The sequence below is a fragment of the Coregonus clupeaformis genome, chromosome 12 (genome assembly GCF_020615455.1).
Source record: "Coregonus clupeaformis isolate EN_2021a chromosome 12, ASM2061545v1, whole genome shotgun sequence".
Classification (NCBI taxonomy): Eukaryota; Metazoa; Chordata; class Actinopteri; order Salmoniformes; family Salmonidae; genus Coregonus; species Coregonus clupeaformis.
In genome coordinates, this window is record NC_059203.1 from 41640876 (window position 1) to 41654909 (window position 14034).

The 14034-nt window shown below is 44.5% G+C and overlaps 1 protein-coding gene across 1 annotated transcript in view; it reads right to left on the reverse strand.

The window, feature by feature from the left end:
- The window catches only part of LOC121578228 (cadherin-4-like), a 65938-nt gene that overhangs the window by 20312 nt on the left and 31592 nt on the right, over window positions 1-14034 (reverse strand). The window contains 2 exon segments of the mRNA XM_041892438.2: window positions 4017-4154; window positions 9800-9972. Of these exon segments, the coding sequence (XP_041748372.2) occupies window positions 4017-4154; window positions 9800-9972 (311 nt within the window).

Below are 14034 nucleotides of genomic sequence, written 5' to 3' on the forward strand. Positions count from 1 at the left end.
TATTAAGGCCTACTGGAATCTAGCTGGCTGATATTTGAACATCTGAACCTACAGACTACAGCTCCAAACACCGATCATTGTGGATATGAATTGAAAACGTCGGCAGGAGTATATAGTTTAGTTTGAGTGTGATGCACTTGATTAGATCTCATTACCATAACCCTAGGAGAGTGAGATTATACAGTCGCTGAAAGCAGCCTAATGAGTTGTGGCAAGTACCATTGTCTTTTTGTTTTTCACATAATGACGAACATCACACTCTCATATTCATGCCCATGTTCTCAAATGAATAAAACATTTGGCTTTTTTTCAAATGAGAAGCAATATATCTGCTTGGTTTACGCCCCTGCAAGCAATTTTACTTAATTAGTGTGCTTATGTTTTCTCTCCATTTCCCGTTGAGAGATGCACATGCTTTCCTGCGTCTGTCATACACAAATAATTACTGAACTGCTCCGAGTGGAGTTTGCTCTGTGGAAAGAGAAGAAAAGGAATTGACAAACAAAGCAACAGAGAACCTGGATAATACTGCAATCTTCTAGGAAAATGTGTATGTGTGTGCCTGTGGGTAAAGCTGTGTGTGTGTGTGTGTGTGTGTGTGTGTGTGTGTGTGTGTGTGTGTGTGCCTGCGGGTAAAGCTGTGTGTGTGTGTGTGTGTGTGTGTGTGCGTGCGTGCGTGTGCGTGCGTGTGTGTGTGTGTGTGTGTGTGCGTGCGTGTCAAATAGACAGCAGTAAGATAGTAAGACAGCTGCCTCAATATGACTAACATGTCCTCTGCTTTCCCCACTCGTCTTCTCTTCCTCCCTCTCCTGTCCTCTGCACCACAATAACCACTGTCCCTCCACAACAGAGGCCCATCCATCTGTTACTGTTGGAACACACAGTTTGACACTTGTGTTCCAAACCATGTGTTCTAAACCATGTGTTCTAAACCATGTGTTCCAACCCATGTGTTCTAAACCATGTGTTCTAAACCATGTTTCCAGAGCTTGTTTCTTTCTCCTTCTTTGTCATCCTGGTTCTTCTATTGCTGGTATAATTCATGATCTCTCCTGCAATGCCACGTGGTTCTAAACACAGTGAGGCAGTGAGGATACTCAACACTCTCCCTCCACCCAACACCAGTGGTGTTAAGTACTTAAGTAAAAATACTTTAAAGTAGTACTTAAGTAGTTTTTGGGGGGTATCTGTACTTCACTTTACTATTTATATTTTTGTCAACTTTTACTTCACTACATTCCTAAAGAAAATAATGTACTTTTTACTCCATACGTTTTCCCTGACACCCAAAAGTACTCATTACATTTCAAATGCTTAGCAGGACAGGAAAATGGTCCAATTCACCACTTACCAAAAGAACATCCCTTGTCATCCCTACTTCCTCTGATCTGGCGGACTCACTAAACACAAATGCTTCATTTGTAAATTATGTCTAAGTGTTGGACTGTGCCCTTGGCTATCCGTAAATAAAATAAAAAATGTAATTGTGCCGTCTGGTTTGCTTAATATAAGGAATTTGAAATGATTTATACTTTTACTTTTGATACTTACCCTTTTCACGCCCCAGCGTGAGTTTGTTTATGTACGTGATGTCAGAATGCACTCACTGTTCCCAAATGTAATTGTTACACAACAGGACAGTTAACCCACGCTACCCTCAAACCAAGACACTGCCTGCTATTTATCTATGTTTCAACTTGTCAATTTCAAATTATTTTCTAGCAAGTTTTATTTTCTAACAACAGTTTCAATTGAGGTGTGTTCCAACTCCTCATTAATACACATAGGAAGTAGCCCATTTCACTGATGCGGACAAATTATGTTTGAGGATTTACTGAGCTGGACAAACTTCTCTCTTCAACCAGAGCCCAAGCACTTCCCCAGTGTTTCCGCAGATCAAGTATGCAGACATTTGTGCAGTCTTGCACAAACGTTTTCTCCCTGGAACATTTTCTGTCTGGCGCCCGCATTGCCTTCATTGTTGTTTTCCTTACAAATAATAACTTTGGACGTGTGTGCGTTCCTATCAAAGTAAGTCCCTTATTTTCTGTATATCATGTTGTCGTTTCTACTGTAGCATACAGTATGTGGAGCATAATGTATTTACAGTTTTATTCACATGTTTTCAAGTACTGGTGACAAATCATGCATTCCGATTCTTGCATAGATTGTAATAGACAAATACTTTTTTCAAGGTTGTACTGATTATGATGAGCTAATGCTAAGTTATTTGCTTTCTACAGTATGTGTGGCTCCATGTTTGTTGACATCATACAATGCATTCTGGGTGTCACTTAAACGTCTGTCAGATCAAATATGTTAGAACAAAATGAGGTGAAGGAATGGTTCACTCATCTTTCGAGTAAACTTCCGGAAGTGCATGAAGGGAAGTGAATGATCGTAGACGACACGCCCCCTTCAACATGCATAGTGCAAACAGACCAAACTCATCTTGTCTCCTCTTCTTATCTTTGGTTGAGGCAAAAAAAGCAAACATGGCGGCGCGCACAAACTACCCATCGTCGGATTAGTTTAGATTTTTAGAAAGTGTTTTACTCAATTATTTAAATAAATGGAGAGCTCACCCATGATATGATGAATTGTAAATAGTAATTGCTATTAGCTAATTCAAATTGTGGTTTCTGTCAGCTGAGAGTTTGCTAAATACGCTTGTGTAATGTCAATCTTTCCTCAGTAAGCGCTAGGACTAATGTAGCCTACATTTTCCGGTTTGGATGATTGTGTATGCTGTTGCTACTTCTGTGAATGTCTGAACATTGCATCCAAAAATAAACTGGTCACATTCAGGACATAACTGTGTAAGGACTGTGTTTGTGCAAAATGTTTCTGTGAAAAAACAGTGTGGCCAGCTCAAACGCTGACTGTTGCGTCAATCGAAACTGGACGTTCTAAATAAGCCTTCTAATCACACTGGTTTGAGCGTATGCTGCAGAGACCACTTTAGAATGATCGTAGTAGTATTTTACTGGGTGACTTTCACTTTTACTTGAGTCATTTTCTATTAAGGTATCTTTACTTTTACTCAAGTATGACAATTGGGTACTTTTCCCACCACTGCCTAACACCATGTCTGATAATCCAGTGACCCTACAACAGCAAACAGCATACAAAGACTGAAGAGTGGAGAGAGTAGAGAGTGTAGAGTAAAGAGGAGTGTGGCAGTGTGGAAGTTTGAGTGTTCCCCTGTGAGAGGGGAGTGACAGAGACAGGACAGAGCGGTCTGAGGCGTTGTTCAGTGGGTTAGTCTCTGACAGCTGGGGCCTCTTATCAGAGCAACCGGCTGGAACTACACAGCTGCCTGCCTGGCACACTCAGTGATGATGCCGCCGTGCCACCGAGAGATGGATCACATATCAGAGGAGGCAGTGTGTGACGTGGACACACTCCTCTCTCTGCAGATGGATGGACATACAGAAAAAGGAGAGAGGGAGGGAGAGAGAGAGAGAGAAAGAAAGAAAGACCAACAAAGGGAGAGACTACTCCTCCCTTATGATGCACGCCCACATGCACACACACACACACTAAAGTGGGCCAGAAGAAGTCAGGCAGCCTCCAGTGCGGATGTGTATGGGACTGGGACCAGATGCCTGCAGACAAACCATGGCCACCAGAGAGGCTGCTGGCAGAAAGAGTGGAGGGAGGGCTGCTCCTATAACCAAACAGCCTATGATCTTTCTCTCTCATCCCTCTTTGTCCCTCCATATGTCGCTCTGACCCACTCTCCCTTTACTTCAGTAGCTCCCTCTTTCCCTCTGACCCCTTTCTTCCTATTTGTCTTTGCCTGCTGTTTATCTCTCCACATGTCTCTGCCCCGCTCCTCTGTCAAAGAGCCATGACCTCTTGTTCTCTAAGATAGCATCAGACACATGGACTGCGTCTACAACAGAGTTGGGGCACTGCCCTGGTGAATATCCATCAGCAGATGTTATCCTGTCATGAAGACAGATGTGTGGCCCTACAGTAGAGGTCAGTCCTGGGGTGGAGAGGAGACTCACCGTCCTGGCGGTCAGTTCGGGAGGGTTGTCGTTGATGTCGGTCACAGAGATGAGGGCGGTGGCCGTGTTGGACAGGCCAAAGTTCAGGTTCCCCTCCATGTCCGTGGCCTGGACGATGATGGTGTACTGGGACACTTTCTGGAAAGACACACCACATTCATGTTAGTTAAATAAGAGCTCATAGAGGGTGAAGGTAGTTCTGAGCATACTGTAGGTAGGTGGGCTGACTGACAAACAAACAAATTAATAACTAGCACAAACAGCTCTGAATCTGATACACACACTTATGTGCAACTCATGAACACACACACACACACACACACACACACAAAGGCTTAGGAAGTGAGGGAGCAATGGGTGCGAGTGAAAGGCTCATCCATTATAGCCTACAAGTCCCTGCTTTTAGCTCTCTGAGCAACCCTGATCATCACTCATTCTAATGGAGGTGCCATCACTTTAAGAAGAACCACTATGCTGCAAATATTAAAGAGAGTGAATGGACATTATTTAGCCCAGTTAGATGGTAGAGAACAGCTAGAGGCGGTGCTGCAGTAAAGACCACCATTGAAAGAACAGTCAATCATGACATCAAACAGTATAACATGCATTCACACTGAGAAGACACAGCAGAGACACTGTCTTCTCCTCTCTTTTTATCTTTCTCTCTCCCTCCTTCTCTCTCACAACACGAACAGATGCATTATTTCTTTTTTTGACTCAAAAACAAAACTCATTAACACTTTGCTGCTGTCCATGGTGCTGAAAATTCACTGTGTCCATCAGTGCAGCAATGGTTTCACCCCTCTCCCCAGTCCATCTCTCTCTCTCCAGTCACCCAGGCTCTCCCCTGGTCTCTCCCTGTAAGCCTCTCAGAGTCGCCGCTCCTCTCTGCTCTCATTAATCCATTTGGCTAAACCCCCTATTGTGCTGGTGTGGAGACTGGACGTCAAGGACAGGTCAGTCAGTGTGAAGAGGAGAGGAGATGAAAGCCCAGCCTAGCCTGCTGCTGTGTTCGGTCACACTTTATTTGGGATAGTCCGGATTTTCCATCGGTAGATGCTCTACAGGTCATAATATCAACAAACTATCTGTTGATAAGCAACTGCTTGCTAAGGTTAGGGCTAGGTTTAGAATAAGGGTAAGAGTTAAGGTTAGGGCAAGGGTTAAGTTTAGGGTTAGGATAAGGGTTAAGGTTAGTTGAAATGTTACTGATAGTCTGTAGATGGACTATCCAAATAAAGTTTTACCCTGTTCAGCTGAAAAGGCCTCTCTTTTCAAGCCTTCCACCATTCAGTAGCCCTGCTAGCACTGGGCCAGTTCTGCACTGTTGACCTCGAGTACACAGCCTATAACAGCTCTTGGGTCAGGACCTGAATGGGTATGGCCAATGAACCCTGATGGAGGCCAGTAAAATGCTGGGTAAAGATCAACTCTCTCTCTCTCTCTCTCTCTCTCTCTCTCTCTCTCTCTCTCTCTCTCTCTCTCTCTCTCTCTCTCTCTCTCTCTCTCTCTCTCTCTCTCTCTCTCTCTCTCTCTCTCTCTCTCTCTCTCTCTCTCTCTCTCTCTCTCTCTCTCTCTCTCTCTCTCTCTCTCTCTCTCTCTCTCTCTCTCTCTCTCTCTCTCTCTCTCTGTCTCTCTCTCTCTCTCTCTCTCTCTCTCTCTCTCTCTCTCTCTCTCTCTCTCTCTCTCTCTCTCTCTCTCTCTCTCTCTCTCTCTCTCTCTCTCTCTCTCTCTCTCTCTCTCTCTCTCTCTGCTCAGGGAGCAGTGTGCTTAATAGTCAGGTCAGTTGATCCAGCGAGGCTTTTTAAAGCACTTAAACTCACCTAGAGTCATTTAAAGTTCTGCAGAGTCATTAGGACTCGCTCCACATGTTAATTTCAACTAGACCATCTCTATTAATGAAAACTCAATATGGGCTGCGGTTTATTACAGCCATAATGAAATATCAATAACATCTATTCTCATAGTGCACTGCAGTAAATAGACCCTTTACACTCTCTTCAGACTATGATTCAGCTACATCAGGGTAACAGTAGTCCTGGATAGCTGCTGTCCTGTGGGTAGCCTGACTCTTAGTAGCAGACGTGCATGGTGTTTGATCAAGCATGGAAAGGAGTGTTAAGCCCAACAGCAGGTGGCACTCTGACACAGTAGGGGGAATGGGACATGTTGTCCTGCAGCACTTTGTTAGAAGTTTAACCCAGCACACACACACTCTTCTAGCCTCTCCCTCCCGTCATTGTGTCTGCCCTAACAAGCCATTAAAGGGGTCTCTAATGAGTCTTATAGATCTTTGAAAATAAGTCTCTCTGTTAGATTAGAGAGTCCAACTCACGAAAGGAAATACGCCTTCTTTCACCAAACAGAACAAAAGCAGCGCTTTTCCCACGGGCCTAAGCCCTTGGACTTGAATGGGAAGGGTTGAAAGGCATCTAGGGCCATAAGAACAGAACACTGCTGCAAACTCTGAGGTAAAATTAGATCCTTTACACAGGAACTGAATGAGACCGGAGAGTACAGAAAGCGCAAAAGGCTACAGGCTAACAGAACTCAATGGCCAGCACTCCTTTTAACAAAAAAGGTCAAATTAAATCCTGAAATGGTTGTCTAATGTTCGCTGTTTGGCGCGAGAGAGAGAGAGACAGCAATGACGTGGTGCACATACTGTATGTGACATAGTACACCATTTTCGGGGACCACTTTTGGCTCAAGAGCACTACTTTCAGAACTACTGGCTAAAAAGTATACAAAAGTACTGGAGAATCCCTTTAATGGAGAATGAATTTAATCTGAGCTGTGTCTGTTTGTGCTTTGTGTGTTAGGCAGACTGAACATGTGACAAAGACAAAGCGAGCGTGAATGAGCACTGAACTAGCACTTTCCGTATTTGTTCTGTGGTTTGTGTTCTGGCCTGTCAGTCTGGTACTGACCACAGTGATTACCCTGTCACTAACAATCTCCCTCAAACAGCCACTGACTCACATTTAACCCAGAGAGACTCCCTCCCTCCCATTCACTGCAGCTCTCTGAGGAAGATGGAGCACAGAGCTCCTGCTAAATACACTGTATTAAAAACAAAGGCACATGGACATACAATACACATACACACCCAGACATTTACATTTACATTTTAGTCATTTAGCAGACGCTCTTATCCAGAGCGACTTACAGTTAAGTGAGTGCATACATTTTCATACTGGCCCCCCGTGGGAATCGAACTCACAACCAACTGAGCTACATCCCTGCCGGTCATTCCCTCCCCTACCCTGGACGACGCTGGGCCAATTGTGCCGGTCGCGGCCGGCTACGACAGACCAATATGATACACTCATGACACATTAAATACAGTCACACAAACACTCAGATACACCCTTATGCACAGACACTTGCCCCCCAGATATGCCAAACACAAACCTTTCTCCAGAGGGAGCCCCTAATGGTTAACCACTTCCCCAGGCTGAAGGAGTGATACTCAGTCCCCTGGAGATGGCACCTCCAAGCCCCTGTAGGTGCCCAGTGCCCTGCCTTGTCCCCCACCCGGCCTCTCCTCCCCCATGGGGACAGTCTGTAGGCACTCACAAACACCGACTACAGTGCCAGATCAATGCCCTAATCAGGCAGAGCAGAGCTGACACGCTCCAACCTGGAGCTGACACGAGTCAGCCACGCCGCCCAGCATCGTGCACAGCTAGGCTCCAGAGAGGTTGCAGTAGCCTGGGGGAATGAAAAGCAACGGACCTGCCACTCCAGCCAGGCCTAGAGAGCACTGAGACAGCCCAGTCCATCTGTGGCACACAGGACAGCACAACTCTCTCACACTCAGCAGGCTACCTCATACAGGACCAGGACTAACAAATGCTGCCCATTAGCCACCAGCACAAGAGACAGACACCGTAGCTTCTTAATGTACAGTAGCTCTGTTTCTCAGGCAGAGAAAGAGGGACCCAGAGACAGCTTAGCCCTGCTTGTTAACCAGTGTGCTGAAACATGCAGTGGCACGAGGGCACAGAAGAGGTGAGGTCAGGGATGCAGTGAGTGGCAGGGTAATTGGCATTCAGGAGTGTTCAGGGCTGGGTGACACTGAAGTGCCCTTCCTGTTCCCCTGCTCTTCTCCACACTGAAGAGGCTCACTCACCCCTTAATTAACACATGAATATTCCATTTAGTCTCTAGTGCAACTGATGAAGAGCATTAGCTGCTACATCGCTGTGTGTGTGTGTGTGTGTGTGTGTGTGTGTGTGTGTGTGTGTGTGTGTGTGTGTGTGTGTGTGTGTGTGTGCGTGTGCGTGTGAGCGTGCGGGTGCGGGTGCGGGTGCGGGTGCGTGCATGCATACATGTATGTTAATGCCTGAGAGTGTACTTATGTGTGTGACCTTGAGTGTAGGTGGGTGAACACCCAGGTGTGTCCCAGTTTTAGGGGGAGGATCAGAGGGAGAGAGGCAGGTGAGACTGGGCTGCTGGAGCTGCTGCTCTATTTAGATTAATGAGGTTGACTCCCATCCGTTCAGCTGTGGGGGAGACCAGGGGACAGGGAAACAGGCCCTGCATTAACTGCAGACGATTTCTACTGTCAACGCTTTACTGTTTAACATGTATACTTGAATGAGTAACATGCATGCATATATGCATACAGAACCTGGATGCAATTGTGATTGTTTATTTTCCTCAATATTCACAGACAAATCAGATATTAAGCAACTAAACCTGGTAGCCATACCAGTCTTGTTTCCAATATAGGTCAAATCCGTCTGGTTTCTACAGGATGGTCAGGATGGAGCTATTACCAAGTGGGACTATTGGGAAATCTCCGAATATAAACGTTATGAGACTTTCTCGTGTTGCCAGAGCTCAAAGGTTTAGACTCAGCACCAGTGCTTTTATGTCAGCGGTAAAATCATCAGACTAATAATATCATAATGATACAGTATGTTATCATTTTGTGTCTTTGGAACATTTAGGAGTAGGATTGGCGGTCGTATTTCCCTCTGAATGTCAGGCCACAGAGGAGTATTAGGAGTGTGAGTCTGAGAGACTGACTGTAAGAGACTGACTGCAAGAGACAGACTGCAGGGTGAGAACAGCTTCTCATAAAAGACTCTGCTGGCAGCTTACTGATACATTATGGGATAAACAGAGTTGATCCTCCGTGACCTCCCTCATTAGCGATCTAAGAAGGGAGGGGGTGGGGGGGCACATCACCTGTGGGAGTGCGACACAAGGAAGGTAGAGGATAAATCAGGTGAAATCCATTCCCTTGACCCCCTCCAGGAGGGCCAGCACGTGTTGGTATTTTATAGCCATTAGTAGTACTGTTTGCAGGGTTGGGGTCAATTCCATTTCAACTCCTGTCAACTGAATTGGACATGAAAAGTCTCTACACATGAATAATTCAATTCAGTTCCTGAATAGACTGGAATATAGATAAGAATCAACCCCAACCCTGTCAGACTATTTTGCTCATAATGGTTAAGATTTAGTCGAGGGAGAGAGGGAATCCTGAGTTAGTTATTAAGGGCAGAAGGTGACTGACTGGTGTACAGGAGCGGTGACTTATAGGAATGGGAACATCATCCACTGTCAGACTATATCTAATATAATTACTTAGTTTGATATGGTACCCCTGCCATGAGATGTGAGGTGACACAGTACACACCAACAACAAACCGTAACCATGTGGATGTGCAGTAACTGGCTGACATGAACACTGATCCAACAGGATGTCAATGCCCCTTCCTCCCCCCCCCGCCCCCTGACAGACAGTGCGGCCGTGTTGTGCTACTGACCTCCCTGTCCAAGCCCGCGGCCACGGTGAAGATGTCTCCCGTCTCGCTGTTGATGGTGAACATGTTGGGGATGGGCATGTGGGGGGTCTGGGACAGGATCCTGTAGCGCACCATCCCATTGGCTGTGGTGTCATCATCTGAGTCATTGGCTGTCACCTGCATCACTAACGTGCCTGCCAACAGAGAGGAGACACAGCCAGCAACAGTTAGAGAAACACACTGTGACTCATACAGTGCAGGAAACACCTCCTCCTGGCAAAGACAGAGCCACGAACAGTCACACAAACACCAAGAGATTGAACACATGTCCCATCATCATACACAAACACCAAGAGATTTAACATATGTTTCCCATCATCATACACAAACACATATTTAACATAGAGTACACAATCCACACACACTTCAAACCTTATTTCAAACCCATTCCCTGCATCAATGTCTTCAGTTAAGGGAAACCTCAAGGGGAACATAAGTAGACAACACAAACTCTGTGTAGCTCAGTTGGTAGAGCATGGCGCTTGCAACGACAGGGTTGTGGGTTCGTTTCCCACGGGGGGCCAGTATGAAAATTTATGCACTCACTAACTGTAAGTCGCTCTGGATAAGAGCGTCTGCTAAAATTACTAAAATGTAAAATGTAAAAAGCCCCCATTCATCCCATCCCTGTTTATACCAGGCTGGCAGGCTGGCAGGCAGGCAGGGTAAAGTTACCCCCTACAGAGTCCATTTAGTAATGAGCAGCGCTGGCTCTTCTGCCATTTCCACCATCCATTATTTCAGCCTTCAGCGGCACGGCTGCTGCCCTTAATGCTCCGATGCTCTCTCCCTATTTGTCTTGGAATCATGGGTAAAATACACAGCCATTTAAGGTTGACGGTGGGGGTGGTGTGTGCCTGTGTACGTGTGTATAGAGGTGGAGGGGATGGGGTGGTGAAAGTGCCCCCATCTCTCCTAGCAGAATTATTGATTTGTAAGAGCTTGTCAGCCAGGCTCACAGGCAGAGAGACGCAGGAGAACACACACGCTAGGGTTATTGTACTGTATAAGGAGGTAGAAACATAGACGAAGAGACAGGGGAGAGAGGAAGAGGAGAAGAGACAGAAGCATATATATATAGAGAGATATAGGGATAGATAGACAGAGACAGAGAGGAGTGTAGGAAGAGAGAAAAGAGAGCGAGAGAGAGAGAGCGAGAGAGCGAGAGAGCGAGAGAGCGAGAGAGCGAGAGACCGGAAGAAAAAACAGGGAGGCGTGAGAGCCATTAGAGCTGATCTAAGGTCAGTTTTGCTGTAGATCAGCTGCAGAAGTAGGCGCATGGACAGTATTAGATAGGATTAGCTAGTGTGGAAACATGTTGAATTTCAGACAGGCAGTTGAAGAGACACACGGTGGGTCCTCACAGCTACAGGTGTCTGTTCTGCTGGCTCTAATAATTGGGCAGAGAGAGCACCATAATTTCCGTGACAGCCAGAATCAACGGAATAATTGTAGCTGAGAATTCTATTTCGAACTTCATTAAGTTTCAAAGCAGGAGTTGTCACTTTGCCCAAGGAGAGAAAACAACAGAGAGAGAACCATGGAAGGGAGCGAAAAGAAATACAATTACCCTTATTCCAGAAAGGAGAGCATCAATATTTCATCAACTTTTCAGTCCGATGGGGGGTGAAAAAAGTGATGTAGAGAATCGTATGTCAACTCTGCCACCTTTAATTTCAATAAGAGGGATTCCTTAATAAGCTTAAAGAGTGCTCTTTGTCTAAGAGTGTGGCCATGCCTGAAAGAGTTAACCTCTGAGCCTGTTTAATTCTTCTTTAATTTGAAAATGAATTCCAAATCCTAATTGCTTTTCCGCCAAAACCACTGGAGCTGAACATTTCACTTGTGGCAGGCAAGGCAGCCTGTTGGCCATTCGGTTACATGGGAAAGAGAGCGGAAAGTTGAGATCACTGCTGGGCTCCATCCACTGACTAAACATTATTGAGCTGGGGGTCAACACCTCCCAGCTAGCACATTTGGTTCCTTGGAAGTTGTGGGAACGTAAGTTTTTGATTTACCATTGGTTCTGGGAACGAAGCCATACATTTCCTGACCGGTAAAACTGAACGTTTTTTAAATGTTCTGAGAACGGAAGTGAAAATGTAGTCTGTTCTGGGAATGTTCATTTTTAGGTTTCAGGGATGTTCTGAGAACATTTTACTACGGTACCCTGAAAGTTTTCCTGGGAGGTTTTATTCATGTTCTGAGAACAGAAATTATAGGTTATTTTGAGATTTTTTAAGAACTTCCTTAAAGCTTTCACTGAATGTTTCAATAAGACTTTTAATAACACTGCAAGCTTCGTTAGGGTTAACTGTTTTGAACTCCAAGCACAGATCGGACACATGGAAATTCATTTTCTTAGGTATTAATCATGAAAAAACACATTACTTTTTTATTGTGGCACGGCGCCAGTGCGATTCAAACCTATGATTTTCTGTTCTCTATCCATGGAATTAGTCCACTGCGCCACCAGGATGGTGCTAGCATGCCATGTTTTCTTTACTCATACAAAGCTGTCTATTCAAACAGACACTGAGAACAGAATAACATTCTTCGTAAAATTATTTGAACGTTACTAATGTTTTCTTGTGGTTTTTATGGAATGTTTTCTTAATGTTCTGAGAACATGAGGAAACCTGCAGAATACATTATGCTGAAGTATTGACATTTCCACAGAAGAACGTTGTTTCTTAATGTTCTATGAACTATTTGAGAACATTCCCAATGTCAAACTAGTTGGAGAAAGTTCCTAGAACATTACCAAAAATTCAAATAAATGTAACTATGTCTGAACTTTTAGGAAATGTTCTGTTAAAGTAATGAAATACCAAGAAAATAATATTATTTTGTCAAGTTCCTTAAATTTGCTGAGAATGTTCCAAAGCCAAGCAATCCTGCACCATTCCAAGAATGTTGTGGAAAGGTTGTATGCAAAATAACCATAGGACAAACACGCTCTAAGAAACATATGGTTTTCAGAACGTTATGTGCTAGCTGGGCTGCCTTCCAATTACAGATGAATTACAGATTACAGTAGCAATGCGAGGGTAAAATCACTTGGCAAGCCAAGCCAGGAAAGAAATGTCATATTACAACCTCTGTGTTGTGATAATTGCATTGTTTGCTTATAACCTGTTAGTTCATATGCCTTTCCACCGTGATATATAGGCCTAAGGCCGAGACAATAGGAAGGCACAGTGGCAGAATTAATTCAACCACACCTTTGTTTTGTTTCATGAATTGTTAGATACTACTGCACTGTTGGAGCTAGGAACACAAGCATTTCACTACACCCGCAATAACATCAGCTAAATATGTGTATGTGACCAATAACATTTGATTTGATTTGATACACCAGAGAGCAACATCTGTCCGGTGAAGTCCACAAAACATATTGCATGTAACAAAAAGTTACATGACCTACAGCATGGTCAAGCAAATTGTTGGACTACTAAACAACTAACGCTATTGATTTAGAGTTAACGCAAGTCGCAAAGAAAACAGGCGCTTCCTCCACTATTCCAGCACCATTTCAACTTCAACATTTCAACATCATCTAATCACATATGCTTAGTCTAATACAGTGAAACCTAAAAGAACCAAAAACTATTTAGTCCAATCAACATAAGCTAAATATGATGTGTCTGTCCATGGTACTGATTTCTCTGTGTGTGTGTGTGTGTGCGTGCATGCAAGTAGAAAAAACATGTTGACTCACCCTACTTGTAGAGAAACGTCAATGCCATCCTCCTCTTTCATGTTGCCTGAACGGTCTATGACTCTGTCATACAGCACACGCTTTTAGTTTTTGTCCTAGGCTACCTGGCTAAAATGCTTGCTTGCTAGCCTAACTTCCTTGGGCAACGATGTGCCAGGCCAGTTAGTTAACATTAGCCATCCAACTACATCTAGCTACATGTTGAACTTCCATCCTCTCAGTCCAGGGGCACAATGTATGAATTTATGGTTGGATCAGAATTGCCGTTATAATTATTGGCCAATACGGAGATTTAAGTAAAACTACAAGTCCAAATCCCTATCTCCATCCATGGCTAATTTAGGAAAGGGACGATTTTAGCTAGCTAGCTAGCCACCGGAGGACAACGACACAACGAGATGCAACAATTCAAGTTTTCTGTCAATGACGTTTGGCTTTTAATGTGATGTGACTGGTTTGAAGCCAAATCCACACT